The sequence below is a fragment of the Symsagittifera roscoffensis genome, chromosome 5 (assembly GCF_963678635.1).
Source record: "Symsagittifera roscoffensis chromosome 5, txSymRosc1.1, whole genome shotgun sequence".
Classification (NCBI taxonomy): Eukaryota; Metazoa; Xenacoelomorpha; order Acoela; family Convolutidae; genus Symsagittifera; species Symsagittifera roscoffensis.
The window spans coordinates 52,560,203-52,581,329 of record NC_087066.1 but is presented as its reverse complement, the minus strand read 5'-3'; the positions used below and the strand labels follow the sequence as shown (position 1 = coordinate 52,581,329).

At 31.7% G+C, this 21,127-nt stretch overlaps 1 protein-coding gene across 4 annotated transcripts in view; it reads right to left on the bottom strand.

Annotated features, from left to right (window-relative positions):
* LOC134845939 (uncharacterized) overlaps positions 1–21,125 on the bottom strand; it is a 30,059-nt gene extending 8,934 nt beyond the window's left edge. For 2 of the 4 annotated variants that reach the window (XM_063863072.1, XM_063863075.1), the window contains exons 1-4: positions 6,836–7,168; positions 5,057–5,202; positions 856–1,021; positions 403–461 (exon numbers count right to left, since the gene is read on the bottom strand). In XM_063863072.1, the coding sequence (XP_063719142.1) occupies positions 403–461; positions 856–938 (142 nt within the window). In that variant the 5' untranslated portion in view covers positions 939–1,021; positions 5,057–5,202; positions 6,836–7,168. Of the gene's footprint in view, positions 1–402; positions 462–855; positions 1,022–5,056; positions 5,203–6,835; positions 7,169–8,144; positions 8,231–21,020 lie in introns of those variants that run through there. The other 2 variants (XM_063863074.1, XM_063863073.1) reach the window with 2 other exon arrangements.
* Between the last annotated feature and the right edge of the window lie 2 nt (positions 21,126–21,127).

The following is a 21,127-nucleotide window of genomic DNA, read 5'->3' as shown; positions in this document are numbered from 1 at the left end:
TGACTGCTTTGCGCTCCAACTTTTACAAATTTAGGTTCATTCTTAGAGGATTTACAATTTTTATGATCAAAAAACGTTATGAAAAAATGCTTATTAAAGAATTTCCTGATAGAAAAATTGTATGAGAAGCAATTTTTCCATAAAATCGATGTATGGAATTGTTTGATAACATTTTTGTTGTATGGAATCGCATTGTAAGTATTTTCGGTGTATGGAGGTCAACCCGGGAGTCTTGTTTCTTTTTGGTTCCGAAAACTTCGTTTGGATAGTTCCCTAGGAAACAAGGAAGTTTGAAAAAATTCAAAGGAAGGAGCTTTTGATTAACAAATTAAAAGCCTGGCGGAAGGTGACCTTAAATGTTTGACAGGGTTTTTCTTCAGCCAAAAAAAAATCTATACTTACCCAGTTTATTTCTTCGCATTTGGCTTTGAAGTCTGACCTTAGACATGGTTTTCTCCAGTCTGAAATTGCGAAATCACTTTAGATTGATTCAAATATGAAATAAAAAGTTTCGATTAGAATATTCCAAAAAAGTAGAAATTTATTAAAAAATGATGAATCTTGTTTGCTGCTCATTTTATATATATTGTTTGAAAAAGTTTGAGCTCGAACACGGTCGAACACAAATTTTTCGGCCGAGTTTGTAGAACAGCCAAGTCAGTTTTTGTTGAAAACTGTCGAACCCATTTTTGCTCTGGTCGAGTTTGTCGAAACATTGACAGTTTCCTCCAGTCGGACAAAATTTAGCCAGTTTGGGTCGAGTTGGTCGAGACACAACTCGAAAACCTCAACCCAGGCAGTCACTAAGCTAATGCATTTTCAAAAGTTTCAACTTTTTAAATAGTTTTTACTTGCCCTACAATTTCCTGTCTGATTTGAAGGTAGTTGATGAAAATGTAAATTTGTAGGAGGAGTATCGCTGCCATCATAGTGTACATTATGGTTCGGGTGTAGATTTTGCCCTCACATCTGCTTTATCCAGTCTCTCCTGTTCCAATTCCTCCTCCGATTCCTTTTTCTCCTACCACAAACACGTCCCAAATGTCACTCAAAATTATGAACTTATTATTATAAACTCACGTAAAACTTACGCAATCTAATGATGCAATCAATTGAAAAATTGATGGGAAGGAAAAATGAAGATAAGCCTCCCCACCCCTCGGGGCTTAAACCCACTCAGAGTTGCGACGGACTACCCCCCCCCCCCCATCTCAGGGTTTCGAGCCCCTTCCGACCGAAATGGTCCCCCTTTGTACTATTTTGGGATATTCATATTTGGTGACGGACCCTAAAAATTTTCTAAGGGCACCTAAAGGGAGAGTGCGCGCCGAAAAAACGCGATTTTTTTAATCAAAGTTTTCCAAAAAGTGCCTAAATACGCTTTTTCTGGCCTGTTTTTAAATGGCTGCGGCGCAGAAAATTTGGCGAAAACGGTCTTTTTAGTGTTTTGGGAGAGCTCGGAAAATCAATTTGATTGACCTTAAAAAAGTCGACAAAATTTTTGAATTTTTTTGAAAATTCGCCCCGGCCCCTTGAGAAAATCCTAGATCAGCCCTTGGATGTAAGCATTATTGTTGCTCTGTTTGACCTCCTACTCCCCCCACGATCACACCCCTCCAAAACATGTACCATGCAAAAATCCGAAGGTGCATAAGGCCGAAGTTATATTAAACGTAAATTACATTAGAAATAGAGATAACTGTTTTGACTTAAAAAGAAAGCACAGTGTATCTGTGATCGGAATTTTTTTCTTCAGAAGTTATTAGAATTTTTAACTGGCCAACTTTGACGGAAGTTGTTTAAAAAAAAATAGTAAAACAATTCCACAAAAAATCGATGCAAAAAAAGCTAGTTAGACAATTCTCATTTATGGGCACTTTATGACTAGCATTCTTCTATAATAAAAATTGTATGGTTAAATACGGAAACTGTATAAGCAGTCCTTTTTTAAATGTCCAAAACTTATTAGAAAAAAATATTTGATTTTTCTAGCGCTTTTGTTGTGATTTTTGAGCCAGAATTTTTTATATGGAACATTGAGCTTACATTTGTATAAAAATATATTCCGTGGCTTTTAATGACTGATTTTTCCAATACAAATACACAAACGAAAAACAACGTTTTTTTTGTTATAATTTGGTGTGAATTTAAACATTTGAATTGAGATAAACTATCTCAAATCAAAGATTGTCTGTGATGTTCTTGTCCGAGTCCAGTTTTTTCACTTAATTTAAGCAAGATTTGAGTGGTTTGAGCTGTTTTTTTTAGACAATTACGCTCAAAATCTTGCTTCAAAATGAGCGGCTTGAGCGGTTTTTGAACGGTTTTATCTAAAAAAACCGCTCAAAAAACGAGCAAGATTTGAACGATTTTGAGCGGTTTATCTAAAAAAACCGCTCAAAAACCGCCTAAATCTTGCCCGGTTTTTCAGCGGTTTTTTTAGATAAAGCGTTCAAAAACGGCTCAAACCGCTCATTTTGAAGCAAGATTTTGAGCGTAATTGCCTAAAAAACCGCTCAAACCGCTCAAATCTTGCGCGGTTTTTGAGCGGTTTTTTAGATAAACCGTTCAAAAACCGCTCAAACCGCTCATTTTGAAGCAAGATTTTGAGCGTAATTGTCTTAAAAAACCGCTCAAACTGCTCAAATCTTACATATTTTCCACTGGTTATTTTGCTCGAGCCTTTGAAAAAAGTCGCTCACATTGTTTTTGGTCAAGACATCGAAAAAAATATTGCTTGATTTGAGAACGGTTGAGCACTTTTTTAAATTGTAGATAGTATTTCATTTGAATCTTAGCGTGGGTTGACCAAAAATTCTTATCCTACAATTTCCATATATAAAAAAATGCTTGTCTTACAATTTCTTACAGTTTCATAGACTCAGAAAATTGTAAAAAAAAAACTCTAGGATAAGCGTTTTTTCATATAAAGAAACTGTAGAAAAAACATTTTTTTCATAAATGGAAATTGTAGGATCAACATTTTTCATATATGGAAATTGTAGGATAAACATTTTTTCATAAATGGAAATTGTAATGTAAGCATTTTATCATAAATGGAAATTGTAAGACAAGCATTTTTTCATATATGGAAATTGTACGATAAGCATTTTTTGATATATGGAAACTGTAAGATAAGCATTTTTTGGAAACTCAAATGAGGCTCAATTAGCGTTTAAACTTACCCACAAGACGTGCAATCTCTGAACAGAGAAGAGAACCAACAGAAAAATCAGACATTTACTCATTGGTTTTTCCTACTGAGAACATCCTTGCAATTTTGTTTCCTGACAAGCGCAAAGTTAGAACGCAAAACACATAATATTTAGTAGTTGTTAACTGACAGTCAAACATTTGCCACTTATGGCCATACAGTTTCACTATAGAATCATTATAGAAAAATGCTAAGTATGGAACAAACATACCTACACTGACAAACTTGTTATTCAAATCGAATTCATTCGATTTTTCTACGTTAAATTTTTGCATGAAAATAAATTTACTATAGTTCATTTAGTATGTAAATCAATTTAAAATGAACTGAATGGCTTTTCACGATAGAAAAACTTAACTTCATTGTCTACAGAATTAATTTAAATCGATTCATATGTATTCTGGCATGAAGTGAATCCCGTCAAAATTGCAACAAAATTGATTTTATGTAACTATTCATTTTGTTTCGAAATTTGAACAATTCGTGTACGCAACAAAAATTTCCATCGGAACTAAAAAGAGCAAGAGTCACTCGAGGACAGTTTTTAACCGCATATTATTGTGATGATAAAAGTCATTTTGACTTTTGCAAATCTAAAGGCTCCCGCGGTTTAAAAGTTAAACAAAATTTCTACAAATATCATTCCTTTATCAACGTTCTAGGTGCGATTATGTTAGGCAATTGATTTTTAAATGAAAATTTCAATTCAGAACAGTTCATTGTTGATGCAAAAGCTTACAGATAAGTTATATTCAGAACTTCTTTTCAGGCCAAACATCAACACAAAAGTCAATTGAAATTCGAACCTCTTAATTTTAATTCCTATTTTTCTATTCTTTGATTAACTGAACACTTCAAATGTAGTTTGTATGAAAACTGTAAGAAATGAATCTACAAAAAAATGGACGAAAATCAGTTTGAATAGATTTAAATCTATTTTATTGTTTCTCAAATTTTGTAGAAAAATGAAACCAAAAACAGTTGACAAAAATTGGATTTAAATCGATTTAGAATTGATTTTGATTGAAATTGTTTTTTAAAGTACATTTTTGTATCAAAAAAAATCGCTTTCGAATCAATGCGAATCAACTTTTCAAAACATTTTTGCTGCATAATCTGTAAAAAATATTATTGCAATCCTTTTCTTGTCAATTTGTCAGTACGAGTATGAGACAGATGGTATAGCCAGAAAACGTTCAAACAATTTTCTAAAACTTTGATAATTGTTGGCCATAGTATGGGGAAGGTACTTTTGGCCATAGTTTTGGCCTTAGTATGAGGAACAATATAAAAAAGTAATCTCAGCTCTAAGCTTTGCCAATATACTGCCCTTTGGTATTATTATCGACAGTCAATCCGATTGATTAATTTGAAAGTTTTTTGAGCTAAAGTACAAGGAGCTGCGCGCATCAAAAAAACGTAGTTTTTTTAACAAAAGTTTCAACAAAATAGGACAAACATGTGGGCAAAATAGTGTCTTTGTAGAGTTTTTGGGGAGCTCGAGAAGTTATTTTGTGTGACCAAAAAGTTTCAAAAATTTGGAAACTTTTTCAAACCCTGTCAAAAAATTCATAATGGCTTAGAAATTTTTTGCCAATTTTGACAAACTCAATAAGTTCTTTACGATGTTTCAACTTTCGTTAAATCTGTTTTTTTTTTGGCATTTTTGTACCGGAAAAAAAGGAAACAAAATACTAAATTGATAAATCGAGTCAATTTTTTTCTTTCTATTGAATTTTTTTCTGAAATAGCAGTGGTCTGACGAGCACAGCTATTCTTCGTTGATTGTTGGATATATTTTCTAGGTGTAATATAATGATTAGATGATTTGGATTTAATAACTTCTTTTTGTTGCTCGTCGGATGTGCTGACTCCCACGAATCGTCTTTTCACGAGAGCAGTTTCCACTTCCCTTCCAGAATTGATCGCCTCTATAGAGCCTGTCAGGCCATCACCATTCACACCTTCCGAGGTAGATGATCCAGCAACTGCAGAAAACCAAAGAAACCGTAGAAATTAACAATTCAGATAATTTTAACTCTCATTACATTAATTTCAGACTAAATTCAAAGTATTGCTTCATAATTCAATTTTGTAGCAGTGTCTTAAAATTTAGATTCAGAGCATTTTCATAGCAAAATCAAACTTAGATTTCAAAATATTTTCAGAAAATTTTCAGTAAAAACAAACTAAGTAAGGAACAATTTAAGCGTATCTTCGGCACGAAAAATAGACGAACTATAGTTGTTTGTGCAAAGCTCATATGAAATAAGGTTTTCAAAAGAGAAAACACCGTGAGTTTAATTCTATGGTATGATGAGCGAGCGACAGAGCAACAAAATTAGCTCAAAAAATGGAGCCGAGGTTTCGAAGTCATTGCGATCCAGTGCTTCCAAAAAGCCTATGTTTTGTCCGGTGCGACCATGAATCTATGTTGCAACCATGAATCTATGTTGCAACCAATGCGACCAAAAATGCGTCTGCTCTGACAAAAAATGCCCAAAATTCGACTGATGCAGTCAAAAATGCTTTGGTTTTCACAAAATATGACCATGTGAGTTTTAGTTCGAGTATTTTGACCATTATTGATTATGTTTCAACCAAATTTGACAAAAATCGTTCATGTATCGACCAAGTTTTGCTCGGTAAGAAGCTTCTTTTGATATAACTTTCTCATCAATTAACTTGGTAATTTCAGCGTAATTCTTGATTATATTAAAAAAACCAAATTGACCCATTTTGGGGTAAGAATTTGGTCGAGACTTTCAGACAAAAAATGTTACGAGTAATAACTTTTGTTAGCTTCACTGTTTGTCTGGTCTTAATCCAACTTGAGAAAAAACGCATTTAAGTTTCGAATGTTGTCAGTTGGGCCCGGTTAATTTAAATCAGCACTGTGTGTCTTTGAAAATTCGAAGTGTAACCAGGTTCGGACGAAACAAAAGGAGCACTTCTATAGGAGTGTCAGTCTATATAATTCCCATTTATGAAAAAAAAACTAGTCATACAAATACCATGTCTGATAATAATTTTTGATTATGAAAAAATGCTAGTCATTTAATTTTCATACATGCAAGAATGCTAATCTTATTGTCTTCATGCAATTTTTCTAAATGTATGAAAAGTATGGGCCATATATGAGAATTGTATGGCTAGCATTTCAGTCAACCTGGGAACCTTCCAGTGTTTAAATACTTTGAACTGTGAGTAGCCGAATTTATGAGCAATGTATCTTTAAGCCAGCCAGACATTTAAAGAGCAGTTGCATAAGAAAAAAATCTTTAAAGATTAATACTCAGTTTTAAAAAATCATATAAAACACTCGAAGCTAATTTTTATCTATTTTATATATCCAGTTCATTTCTGTTTGAATTATACTTCGGAAATAAAATTCAAACAACAATTAACAGAAAATGCGAAAAGACTAAAAAGTAATTTAGGTTGTTTTTGTATGACTTTTAAGCTGATTATCAGTCTTCAAATAATTATTATGTAATTGCTCAACATTTCTGGCTGGTTTTGTAGTAGCTTGCTTATACTTCGGCTTGTTTATAAATCACTGTTATAGGTATTTCGGCTGATATGATGTGTGTATACTCAGCGGCCCTAAATTGAAAATACCTGTTTCTGATGAAGCTTCAGTCAGAGCCAGGATATCACCGGGGCTGAATTCCTTGCTCGGCTTTTCCGACGGAGGCACTCGGAGTGACCGACTCTTCATGTAGCCAACTTCTTCCCCCTTCGATTCCATACTCAAGAACAAATGCACATGATAGAAGTAAGATTGATGGGTCCCGTAAATACAAATCATGAGACTACATGGGTCCTATAAGATACACACACCGACAACGAGGGATGGTATCTCAAACTCAAAACAGATAAATTGTGGAAGCAAAAACGTCTAAATTTTAGACAAGACTGCTCGTACCCTGAAGTTCTTAACTGAATTTTTTGACTCCCCTTAATGTCTATGAAATACTTTGCGATTTCCAAAACATGGGTTAAATTTTATTGAAAAAACTTTAAAACTCTGAAGTTTGCCCCACCCTGAAGCTATGTGACGTACAAAGTAATGTTTTTAGCATCTAGTAACATACTAAAAAGACTGCTCGCATATCAGGGCAAAGAACTCAGTAATCAGGTTGCAGCTTAAACGGAATCGAATAGTTATTGGTAAGAAAATATGATAAAATCATAAATTGGACATTATCAAACACCGAATGTTCTATGATTAGCTTCACCGATAAGGTTGACCTAGTTCAATTTTGAACGAATATGTAGCGGAAGATAATTTGCCATGCAAAAATAGTTTGTTTTACGCTTTCAGCATCATGAATAAAATCTCCAAAACTCGAATAAAATTAGTCCAGAAATTGATAAATTGGCAATTTTCCAGCGATCAATTCTTACACAAAATTATTTAGTGGCAAAATAGATTTTAGTTTTTGCAATCAAGGAGTCGATATTTTCAACGGGGTTTGAAAACTTTTTGTTAAAATATTAATATTTTAGTTGCCCAAATTTGAGAGGTAAAAAACCACCCGAAGCATCACTATTCCCACTTTCTTCATGACTTCTTCTCTCAATTCAATTTAAATTGATTTTAATAGCCGCCTATGTTTTATAGCAATTCAACAATTCCGCGTTGATTATCCCAAATTTGTCGAATTAACAGTTTTCAAACCGACAAGACTATAAAAAAATTGATCACAGGTCGAGTTTTGTTTTTGAATTTTCAGCTTGAGGCTGCTAGATGTTTCAGGTTCCAAAAACTTTTGCCAGAAAGGGCTAGCTATTTGAAATACTTGAAGTGGTTCCAAAAAAAACCCAGTTGATTCAAAAGTCTAAACAATTAATTGCTATGCCTTCCAATAAAGCTTAATGAACTACTATTGTTTAGTTGCTAGCATGAAGGAACCATCAATATTACATTAAACAAGAGGTAGTTAAAATGTAGTTTTCTCAAAAAAACTTCTAGCGGCAAAACTTTTGCTTTTATTAATTAAAAAACCAATATATGAAAAAGTTACTTTTTAATTAAGATAGCAAGAAAAAAAAGCTTAGCAACCAGCACGTAGTCTCCTTTTCTTTTTAACTTGTGGCGGTTTTTAGCTTTAAGTTAGTTCAAAGGAGCTGACGCAAATACAATTAGAAGAAATATACGGTCCCCGCGCAAAAAATTGAAACTGTTGCGACCATATTTTTTATGAGTTTTCATAGCTGTTAATTCAACTATTTTTCAATCATTAAGAAGACTGCTCGTATCAGGGCAAAGCCCTGAACATTCCGACTGCCTTTTAGGTTCTATGGAGCCTTAATAACATGAAAAAATTTTTAAACAATGATTTTTTTCAATTTGATTTTTTAAATGAAAATCATCCCCCCACACGCCATACAAAATTCAAAGTGATAAAGTTTGCTTCTATTAACAAATCCATCATGGCAAATAAGCTTCGTTCAATCAGTTTGGAACGATTTTTAAGGCGGATTAAATCCTCGCTTACGCGTTAATAGCGCGAAATTCATCGCGCGTTAATTGTCAGTGATTGGCCAAAATGGCAACCTTTAAACCCCCATAACTTTACGGTAAAAAAGTCACAGGTAAAATATTGTTTAATTTTAAGCTCAGGCCAACAATTTGTTTTGAACGATATAACAAATTCCGTCAAAAATGGCGATGAAAAATGTCGAAATTTGTCTGAAGAAAAAAACCCATACCGAGCTTAAATATTCCGTTACTTTCCTTACGAAAGTCGGAACAGTAAGGAGAAGTGTAAACATCTTAGTCTTTTTTCCTCGATGATTATAAATAAATTCTTTCAAAATATGAAATGAAAATAAAAAAACATTAAAAAAAAACTCTCTCATAAGTTGACATAGAAAAATGTCTGAGGAAAAAACCGAAAAAAAAATGATAATTGAACTTCATGTCAACAATTATAGCAAAGCGGCAAAAACACTAAGTTATCTTTTCTTCATTCATTGTTTTGCGCAAACCCTTGTAAAGAGTCAAGCCACCGCTGGTTTAACCATTGAAACAGAAACTCGGACTCAAACCTGGGAACAGTGAACCTAGAAAACGGTACGGTTAACTAAGAGCAAAATTCGGTGAAAATTATGGAAAACTATTTGATACAAAATCAAGGTGAATCTGGTTTTTTTCATCATTTTTCTAGGTTTCCCAAACAAATTGATGGTCAAACCAATATTAATTTGAGTTTGCGCGGTTACATATTCATTCTCATTAGTTTAATTTTCTGAATCAATATTTCCCAGGGACATAGAAAAATGTCCGAGGAAAAAATAACCGAAAAAAAATTGAAATTCATGGGCACATTACAAGTAAGTTAGTCAATAAAAAAGACGCGAAATTTTGACAATCATTTTGGTTTTTTATAAAACTATGCGTCAACAATTATATCAAAGCGGCAAAAAACACTAAATTATCCTTTCTTCATTCATTGTTTTGCGCAAAACCTCATAAAGAGTCAAGCCACCGCTGGTTTAACCATTGAAACAGAAACTTGGACTCAAACCTGGGAACAGTGAACTTAAAAAACGGCACGGTTAACTAAGAGCAAAATTCGGTGAAAGTTATGGAAGAGTATTTGATACAAAATCGCGGTGAATCTGGTTTGAGTTTGAGCGGTTACAAAGCATTTACATTTTTTTAAATCAAAAAAAGTATGCATGAGTAAACAAAGATAAAGAACTGATTAGCATTAATAATAAATTTCATTTCACAAAGTAAGAAAATTTTTTTTTTCGAAATTTCAATCAAAAGAATGTACAGCAAAATTAGTAGGCGATGAATTATGTGGGGGTAGAAAAATTGTTTGAGACGGTAAAAATTTTAAATTTGGTTAGATTTTCATAAGTCAAATAATTAGAACCTATCTCACAAAAAAAAACAGAAATTATGAAACAACGATAATCATCTCTGTTGTTGAAATGACTAAAAACAGATTAATTAGAAAATATCTCACAAAAAACAACAGAAAATTAAAAACATTGATAATTAGCTCTGTTTTTGAAATGACTAAAAACAGAGTAATTAAAACTTATCTCACAAAAAAACAACAGAGATTACGAAGCATGATAAAAAGTTCGATTTTTGAAATGAGTAAAAACAGAATAATTAGAACCTATACCACAATAAATCAACTGAAATCATAAAACAGCGTTAATCAGCTTTGTTTTTGAAATGACTAAAAACAGAATTGTTAGAACCTGTCTCACAAAAATAACAGAAATTATGAAAATTGGTAAATTGCTCTGATTTTGAAATGAGCCATAACAGAGTAAATAGAACCTATTTCACACAAAAAAACAACACAATTTATGAATTATTGATAAAAAGCTCTATTCTTGAAATGAGTGAGAACAGAGTACTTAGAAACTATCTAAAAAAAAACAACAATTATTATGAAACAATTATAAAATTCTCTGTTTTTGAAATGAGTAAAAACAGAGTAATTAGAAACTATCTCACAAAAAAAACAATAAACTTTATGAAACGACTAAAATTAGCTCTGTTTTTGAACTGAGCAAAAACAGATTAATTAGAACCTATCTCACAAAAATAACAGAAATTATGAAAATTGATAAGTAGCTCTGTTTTTGAAATGAGCAAAAACAGATTAAATAAAAACTATTTCACGAAAAAACAAATGAAATTTTGGAACATTGATAAATAGTTCTATTTTTGAAATGATTAAGAACAGAGTAAATAGAAACTAACTCATAAAAAAGCAACAAATTTTTTGAAACAATTGTAAATAGCTCTGTTTCTGAAATGAGTAATTGAAACCTATCTCACAAAAAACAACAGAAATTTTGAAGCAAGGATAAATAGCTCTGTTTTTGAAATGAGTAATAACAGAGTAATTGGAATCTATCTCACAACAATAACAACAGAAGCTATGAAAGATTGATGAATAGCTCTATTTTTGAAATGAGTAAGAACAAACTAATTAGAAATTACCACGCAAAAAAAACAAACTTAATGAAACAATTACATATAGCTCTGTTTTTGAAATGAGCAAAAACAGAGTAAATAGATCCTATCTAACAAAAAAAATTTATGAACATTGATAAATAGACCTGTTCGTGAAGTGACTAAAAACAGATTATTTGGAACCTATCTCACAAAAAAAAAATTATGAAACTATGACAAATAGCTCTGTTTTTGAAATGACTGAAAACAGAGTAATTAGAACCTATCTCACAAAAAAACAGAGATTTTGAAGCATTGAGAAAAAGTTCTGTTTTTGAAGTGACTAAAAACAGATTATTTGGAACCTATCTCACAAAAAAAAATTATGAAACTACAATAAATAACTCTGTTTTTGAAATGAGTAAAAAAAATTAGAACCTATCTAACAAAAAACAACGGAAATAATGAAAAATTGACAAATAGCTCTGCTTTTGAAATGATTAAAACAGATTATTTAGAACCTTTATCACAAAAATAAGAAAAAATATGAAAATTGATAGGTAGCTCTGTTTTTGCAATGAGAAAAAACAGACTAAATAGAACCTATTTCACAAAAAACAACAGAAAATATGAAACATTAATAAATAGCTCTATTTTTGAAATGAGTCAGTACAGATTGAATAGAACTTAACTAACAAAAAAAAGATAAGAAACGTTGATAAATAAATCTGTTTGTGAAGTGACTAAAACAGATTATTTAGAACCTATCTCACAAAAAAAAATAAGAAACATTTATAAATAGCTCTGTTTTTGAAATGACTGAAAACAGAATAATTAGAACCTATCTCACAAAAAAAAACAACAGATATTTTGGAACATTGATATTTAGCTCTGTTTTTGAAATGACTAAAAACAGAGTAATTAGAACCTATCTCACAGAAAAACAAAGGCTATGAAGCATTGATAAAAAGTTCTGTTTTTGAAATGAGTAAAAACAGAGTAATTAGAACCTATCTAACCAAAAAAAAACGGAAATAATGAAACATTGATAAATAGCTCTGCTTTTGAAATGACTAAAAACAGATTAATTAAAAGCTATCTATCTCACAAAAATAATAGAAATTACGAAAATTGATAAGTAGCTCTGTTTTTGAAATGAACAAAAACAGAGAAAATAGAACCTATTTGACAAAAAAAAACATAAATTATGAAAGATTGATGAATAGATCTGTTTGTGAAGTGACTAAAACAGAATATTTAAAACCTATCTTACAAAAAAAAGAACAAAAATTATGAAACATTGATAAGTTGCTGCCTTTGAAATGACTAAAAACAGAGTAGTTAGAACCTATCTCACAAAAAAAACAGAGATTATGAAGCATTGAGAAAAAGTTCTGTTCTTGAAATGAGTAAAAACAGAGTAATTAGAACCTATCTAACAAAAAACAACAGAAATAATGGAACATTGATAAATAGCTCTGCTTTTGAAATGACTAAAAACAGATTAATTAGAACCTATCTCACAAAAAACAACAAAAATTATAAAACATTGATAAATAGCTCTGTTTTTGAAATGACTGAAAAGAGATTGATTAGAACCTATCTCACAAAAAAAACAACATAAAATTTCAAACTTTGATAATTTGCTCTGGTTTTGAAATTACTAAAAACAGAGTAATTAAAAGCTATCTCACAAAAATAATAGAAATTATGAAAAATTATAAGTAATTCTGTTTTTGAATTGAACAAAAACAGAGTAAATAGAACCTTTTTCACAAAAAAAAAAACAGAAATTATGAAACATTGATAAATAGATATGTTTGTGAAGTGACTAAAACAGATTATTTAAGACCTATCTCACAAAAAAACAACAAAAATGATGAAATATTGATAAATAGCTGTTTTTGAAATGACTGAAAACAGATTAATTAGAACCTATCTCACAAAAAAAACAGAGATTATGAAGCATTGAGAAAAAGTTCTGTTCTTGAAATGAGTAAAACAGAGTAATTAGAACCTGTCTAACAAAAAACAACGGAAATATTGAAACATTGATAAATAGCTCTGCTTTTGAAATGACTAAAAACAGATTAATTAAAAGCTATCTCACAAAAAAAATAGAAATTATGAAAATTGATAAGTAGCTCTGTTTTTGAAATGAACAAAAACAGAGTAAATAGAACCTATTTGACAAAAAAACATAAATTATGAAAGATTGATGAATAGATCTGTTTGTGAAGTGACTAAAACAGATTATTTGAAACCTATCTCACAAAAAAAAATTATGAAACATTGATAAATAGCTGTTTTTGAAATTAATAAAAACAGAGTAGTTAGAACCTATCTCACAAAAACAGAGATTATGAAGCATTGAGAAAAAGTTCTGTTTTTGAAATGAGTAAAAACAGAGTAATTAGAACCTATCTAACAAAAAACAACGGAAATAATGGAACATTGATAAATAGCTCTGCTTTTGAAATGACTAAAAACAGATTAATTAGAACCTATCTCACAAAAATAACAGAAATTATGAAAATTGATAAGTAGCTCTGTTTTTGAAATGCACAAAAACAGAGTAAATAGAATCTATTTCACAAAAAAAACAACAGAAATTATGAAACATTATTTAATAGCTCTATTTTGTAATGAGTAAAAACAAAGTAATTAGAAACTATCTCGCAAAAAAACAACAAATTTTATGAAACAATTAAAGTAGCTCTGTTTTCGAAATGAGCAAAAACAGAGTAAATAGAACCTATCTCACAAAAAAACAACAGAAATTATGAAGCCTTGATAAAAAGCTGTTTTTGAAATTTGTAAAAAAAACCTTTAAAGTTTTGCTAGTTCATCTTGTTCGTATTAAGGCATACCTGGCAACGAATAGCTCCACGTTCAAATTATTGGACTTTAAAAAAATTCGGGCAGGAAAGTTTAGTATTCATACTCAGGTAGTTCTTTTTAGTCCAAAATTTTTTGTTTTACTTTGTTTTACGCATTGTTTTGTTGTGAACAAAACGGGACAAGATTAACGTATGGACAGAAAAAAATATAGTGGCTAAGATTGTTGGATTGAGGTAGTCGATTTATGCAACGACCATGTTGGTTGATCGAATTTCCGTTTTTGACTGAAGTTATATAGCAGGTTTGCCACACAATTTAGTTGACCAGAATCGATTCATAAGTCAACTAGGGCCAATAGATGAGTAATTTAGAGTCTTACATGGTCGACAGAGTATATAAATAAATCGGCCAGCGTCGATACACGAGTCGAACAAGTTCGTTCACAATTGACACGGTCCATTCATATTTTGACCAGCCAGAATATTTTTGATGGTTCATTTGATATTACCCGCACCGAGCGCCCATGGATTCTTATTAATTTTAATGGATTGCCGAGACAAAAATAATCCATTATAGTCTATTAAAGATGTAAAATTCAGGCCACGAAATCGATTTTATTGTCTTTATAATCGGTTTTTTTAAAAGAAATTAATCCATTATAATCCATTATAATCCTTTACAATCCATTATTTTTGGCAAAGAAATTGATTACTTTTGTTAATAATCCATTATAATCAATATTTTTCAAATAAAAATCTATTATAATCCATTAAAGTTAATTACAATCCATTTTATTTTTGGAACTAAATTAGATTGTTTTTGCAGCAATTTTGCAAGTTTCGCCAGTTTTGCAAGAGAGAGAGAGAGAGAGAGAGAGAGAGGAGAGAGAGAGAGAGAGAGAGAGGAGAGAGAGAGAGAGAGAGAGAGGAGAGAGAGAGAGAGAGAGAGAGAGAAAGAGAGAGGTTAATGGGGGGTGGGAGAGTAAACGGGGAGGGGGGTATAAACTGGAGGGGGAATTGGGGGGAGGGGGTAAACTGCTGAGGGTGGGGGAGGTAAAGTGGGGTGGTGTCGTTCATTTACTTTAAACCCCCTCCCCTAAAATCTACCAATAAAAAATCTCCCCATGTTCAGCCATAAGGGGGGCGAGTGGCGCTTGTGGTAAACTGGTAGGGAGGGGGGTAAAGTGAAAAGGGGAGTGTTAACTGAGGTGAGTTGAGAAAGTAGTGATAAATAGTATACTTTTTTACGTGAAATGTTACATTTTTTGGAACTGAAAAGGTACTCGCACCCATGGATCATAAACGATTATAGTGTCATATTTTGGTCAGTATCTATGAAATTATAAAATCATCGATTATAATCCATTAAAAATGGATTATAGCCTAACTTTTTAAAGCCAATATAATTCATTATAATCAATTATAATTGATTATGATGGATTTTTTTTGAGATGTGTATCGTGAATGTTTCAAGTTTTTTTAAAGTTATCTTATTTCCTGTTTAGTGCAGTTGCTACGTATTACGTTTCATAAAATGTTACATTTCACATTAAAAATTATATTTTTTGGCTCTACTTTTTCATTTCATCTCAGTTTACACCCCTCTTACTTTAACTCCCCCCCTTCCTACTTTAACCCCTTCTGCCTTATGGCTGAACATGCTGGGGTTACTTATTGGTAGACTTTGGTGGAGGTGTTAGTGATTAACACCCCACCCCCTCATTTTACCCCACCCACCCCCTTCCAGTTCAACCCCCCATTGATTATAATCGTATAAAATGGATTATAATGGATTAATTTTTTTCAAAAATAATCGATTATAAAGGCAAAATAATCGATTTCGTGGCCTGAATTTTACATCTCGAATAGACTATAATGGATTATTTTTGTCGTGGGAATTCATTATAATCGATTAAAATCCTTGGGTGCTCGGTGCGGGCATGCTTGTGAGAAAAAATAATGCTGAGAGTCAAAGTTTTATAATAATTCGAGGTGTCTGCAAACCAAACTTTATGTGAGACCCCTTCAAAATAAATGAAAGTTCCCACAGATAATAGAAAATGGCTCATTCAATTAAGTTAAAAAGAATTGAAGAAAAAAAACAGTTATTGATGTCTAACTCAAAAAATAAAATTTTGGTTTACCACCCACATTTCAATGAATGTGAAAAGCTTGAGTTATATAAGTTTTCGATTTTAGATGCAATGTTGATTAGATATGGAAAAGCGAAGTCAAACAAAGTAAACATGGTTGACTAAAAAACTATCCAGTTTGACAGCAGTCAAAATTCGGCTCAAAATCGAAAATGGTATTGTGTAATCTCTCTTTTTTAAACAAAACAACCTACATTTAATCCCAAAAAAGACTGCTCTTACCAATGAAAAAATTTGAAAACTTTGAGCGTCGAAAAAATTTTGCTTAATAAAACGCAAAGAAAAAATTTATAAATTTTTAAAATTGATTTTGTTAGTTAATTCAAGCCATTGTCACCCCCCACACACACACCTGGGTTTTGCAAAATACACAGTGATACGTTTTACGTAAGATAACTTTAAATCCGATCAAATAGTTTGTCTCATTTAATGTTGGATTGAAATAAATTGTACCTTAATTTTCTTTTGTCAAAAGTTTTGCGTGGTGTGATAGTTATCCCACTTTAAGCATTAGAAATCAAAGTAGTCCCCAAGTCTTTTCCCATTACTTTTCAAAACGTTACCGAAAGTGAGTTAATTTTTCAATTAAAAAATCTACTCAAAAAAACTCGCACGTTGACTGTTGAACTTTGCCTGGAGAAAAACCATCCGAGTCCAAAAATTCCTTTAGCTTCTCTTAAATCCAAAACCTTATTCGTTAAATTTTGTCTCTAATTTTTGCAATTTTCTCAAAAGCTGAATAGTTTCTAAAGATGATTGCTACAATGATCTAACTCGAGAGTTCAACTTTGTATTACTTTGGAATGTTTTTGAGTTCCCTCTTTTTGTGTTTTTAGTAGCACAGGATGCAGTTTCCTATATCCTCTATATTTGTGTTAGAATCGAAAAACTATATGCGTTTTTTATTTATTTCATTTTAAAGTTTCCCTTCTAAATTTCCCTTTGTTTGATTTCTCTTCTATTATCATCACTTTTTTCTCCAAAATAATCCTAATTTGATTTTTCTTGTGCTCAAAAATCCAATATAATCAAGGTTTTTCTGAAGAAAATGTTGCTCTCCATTACTACAGGTGTTTAAAACAGGCGTTTAGAATATTACAAAATATTTTTTTTGCGTGCATTTGACGTTGAACGATTGTGAAAACTTTTCATCGCAATTGAAACGCTTAAAAAGCTGCAAATCTATTACCACAATCTTTTGCCAACCTTATAAAATAGTAAAAAAGACTCCAGTTACATACAGATAAAGAATTGAGTTATGTGTTTATTAAAATTGCTTATTGAAATTATGTAGCAAAAAAATATGAACTTCTTTGAAATTGCTGATAGTTTAATTGTTTTTCGATTTTTGTTACGATTGATTTTTCAGATATCTCCAGATAGCGTTTGTAGGAAACAAAAACTTTTGAAGTAAAGACAACCAATTAGCAAGCTTTGGAAAAAAGTTTTCACTACTCGTACATTCAACGCCAATTCAACGCCAATTCAACGCATTATTTGAATTTGAATAATGGTGTCCGGGTTTCTAAAATATGGAAAAATACCGGTAAAAAATACCGGTTTTTTATTTATTTCATTTTAAAGTTTCCCTTCTAAATTTCCCTTTGTTTGATTTCTCTTCTATTATCATCACTTTTTTCTCCAAAATAATCCTAATTTGATTTTTCTTGTGCTCAAAAATCCAATATAATCAAGGTTTTTCTGAAGAAAATGTTGCTCTCCATTACTACAGGTGTTTAAAACAGGCGTTTAGAATATTACAAAATATTTTTTTTGCGTGCATTTGACGTTGAACGATTGTGAAAACTTTTCATCGCAATTGAAACGCTTAAAAAGCTGCAAATCTATTACCACAATCTTTTGCCAACCTTATAAAATAGTAAAAAAGACTCCAGTTACATACAGATTAAGAATTGAGTTATGTGTTTATTAAAATTGCTTATTGAAATTATGTAGCAAAAAAATATGAACTTCTTTGAAATTGCTGATAGGTTAATTGTTTTTCGATTTTTGTTACGATTGATTTTTCAGATATCTCCAGATAGCGTTTGTAGGAAACAAAAACTTTTGAAGGAAAGACAACCAATTAGCAAGCTTTGGAAAAAGTTTTCACTACTCGTACATTCAACGCCAATTCAACGCCAATTCAACGCATTATTTGAATTTGAATAATGGTGTCCGGGTTTCTAAAATATGGAAAAATACCGGTAAAAAATTTACACAAACCGAAAAATTCGAAAACACCTTGTACTTGTTTCTTGCGTTTCGAAACTTTTCCACAAGTTCTGAGAACTAGACTGCACTATTTATTTTTCTGGGGATTGACTTATCATGCTTTAAGAAAAACGATAAAAATTAGTTTGTAAAGCTGAAGAAAAAGAATTTCAGTTTTCGAAAAAGTGATGCTAACAAAAATTTCAATACTTTTTCGTAGCTATGTTTTAACTCCCATAATCATCAACTGCTTCACAAAATAACATTTGTTTGTATCTAGTTTGAAACTGAAAAACTGGGCTATATTTTGTCTCCATTTGAGGATGAAAAAGTACTCGAACAAATATATGAAACCTAATATCTCTCAATAAGGGTTAGTTTTACAATATAGGTAATTTAATTCAGTTTTTCAACTTGTATTCATCTTCTTAAAAGGCAATTTTTTTTCTTTCGCATTTAGAAAATACCAATCGAACGATTGAATTAAGATACTCTAACTTGAAACTGAATCTAATTGCAAATGTGTTTTGCCTTGGTTTCTTTTGGAACTGTTTTTTGATAGAAATAGACAAAATTTATGTTTATTACTATCAAACTACTTTGTCGGTACATTAGTTTTATTGCGGATTCCGCAACGAGCGAATATAGTTATTTGATCCGGGTTCCGCAAATGTAAGCGGATTGCGCAAATGTAAGTGAATTCCGCAAATCTATGCGGATTCCGCTTGCTATTTGTGGATTCCGCTTACAATTTGCGGATTCCACTGAAATTTGTGGATTCCACAACAGCCTAATTTTTCCTATTAGAAAATTATTGTTTGGTTATGGATTCCACAAACTGTTCCGGATTCCGCAATTTTTGCTGCGATTTTCACAATTTTTGTTATGGATTTCGCAAAATTGCCTTTTTGGGAGCGATTTTGAGCAATACAATGGCTTAGCTATTTTTTTGTGGAATCCAAAAGAGAATATCAAAAGAAAATGGCAGTGATGAGGAACTTTGTCAACAACAATTTTTTTCTCAGTTAAAATGTTCCGCAAAAAAAACGATATTTGTCAGGAGAATAACGACCAAATCAATTCAAAACTTCAAAGTTTGGACAGAAACGTTGACCACTAGAGGCAATTTTGAGAAGGAAAATTTATGCGAATTTATGAAATTTGCCGAATTACGCACTTCAACTCACATACACGCCCCTTTGGTTCCATTAAAGTACGAGAGATGATTTCAATTTGATTAAGGGAATAGAATCCCGGGTTTGTCTGACAGTAAAAGCCAGTACTGTTTCAGTAATGCAACAGCTTAAAACGACTACTCTAACAGTACTGATCAGTGGCAAAATCAGAAACAAAATCGCAATACTGTTCCAGTACTGATTCAGTACTGAATCAGTACTCTTTTTGAAATTATTAATTCTGATCTTTACCAACCCCCAGCATATCCATCCCATCATACTGAAAAACTCAATCAACCAAATCTATTCCGCTGTAAAAAAAATGTAGTGAACTGATTATTCGATATTTTCTAGCCGTGCGGGGGAGGGTTTTTTTTTCACCCAAAATTTTCCTGTTTCCAGGAGTATTCGTTGCTCAAGCTATTTAACAAGCAACGCTAACTCATTTTGCTTTTTTGCATAAAATAACTGTGTTTTTACGTGGTTTTAAGCTTTTTGTAGTGTAAAGCCATCTCAAAGATTTTTTTTTGGCGGTAACGCCACGAAACAAAACTTTATAATCAAAACGAAATTTTGAAAAAAATTTAAAAAAAATTGCCCAATTTCCCAAAAAGAAACAATATTTCTAAACCGATTACTTCACACCAAAAAAGCTGGTCGATGAATGTTTTCACACTCGTAAGTACCGAAAGAGGGAGGCTGATTCTAGTACTGTGGCAGGACAAAAATAGAGAAAAAAATAAAAAACGGTACTCTAACAGTACTGTTCCAGTAATTCAACAGTACTGTTTTTCTGGGTTCTCTGTTTTTGTCATTGCAATATTTCTGCAAAGAATATTACACTGGTTTTATTCTGAAACAGTTGTAATTGTTACTGGCAGTCCAATCCGGGGCTGAATTCCCAAAAACGTTAGCAGACACAGTTGCGTGTGATGATAGGATAGAATTGAAAACACGGAGAGTCGGTTGCAGTGCCAAAAATATTGTAATCCGACATAAACAAATAAAGTAAGTAAAACCAAAAATAGGAAAAATCAAAAGAAAGCTAAAAAATGTTTAACTATTTTCAAGATTTTTGATAATTTTTCCTTAAATCTTTTGTTTTTCTCTAGCCTGAAAAAAAATTGAATCTTTTTGTAATCCGAATCACGAGCTGTATAATATAATCCACACTTGACTAACTTTGAAGTACCTGGACTTTCCTTGAGGTACCTGAAATTGGGCAAAAAAAATCCATAGTTCCTTCATTTCATTTGGTGATGTGACCAGAGCAAAATTTTTTTCTTCAAATATAAACTATTCGAGGCAAAAACGCAAATTCACAGCTTAAATCTGTCTTGAGCAGGTGTTGTTTTGATTCTCAAAAAGGTGAAGATTGCTACGAAGACACAAAGGCTTGAAATCAATCAATTTCAGCAAAGGAGGCGTAATTTTTCAACTTTTTGTCTCTGAAATTATAATTTTTGGTAAAAATTGACTGATAAGTACCCATTTGTATCAATGACGTATCCACAAAAGGCGGTGATTGATATTATCGGTCTTATTAAGTGATCAAACACAAGTTTATTTGTACAAGTTCAAGTTCAACTCAGCTG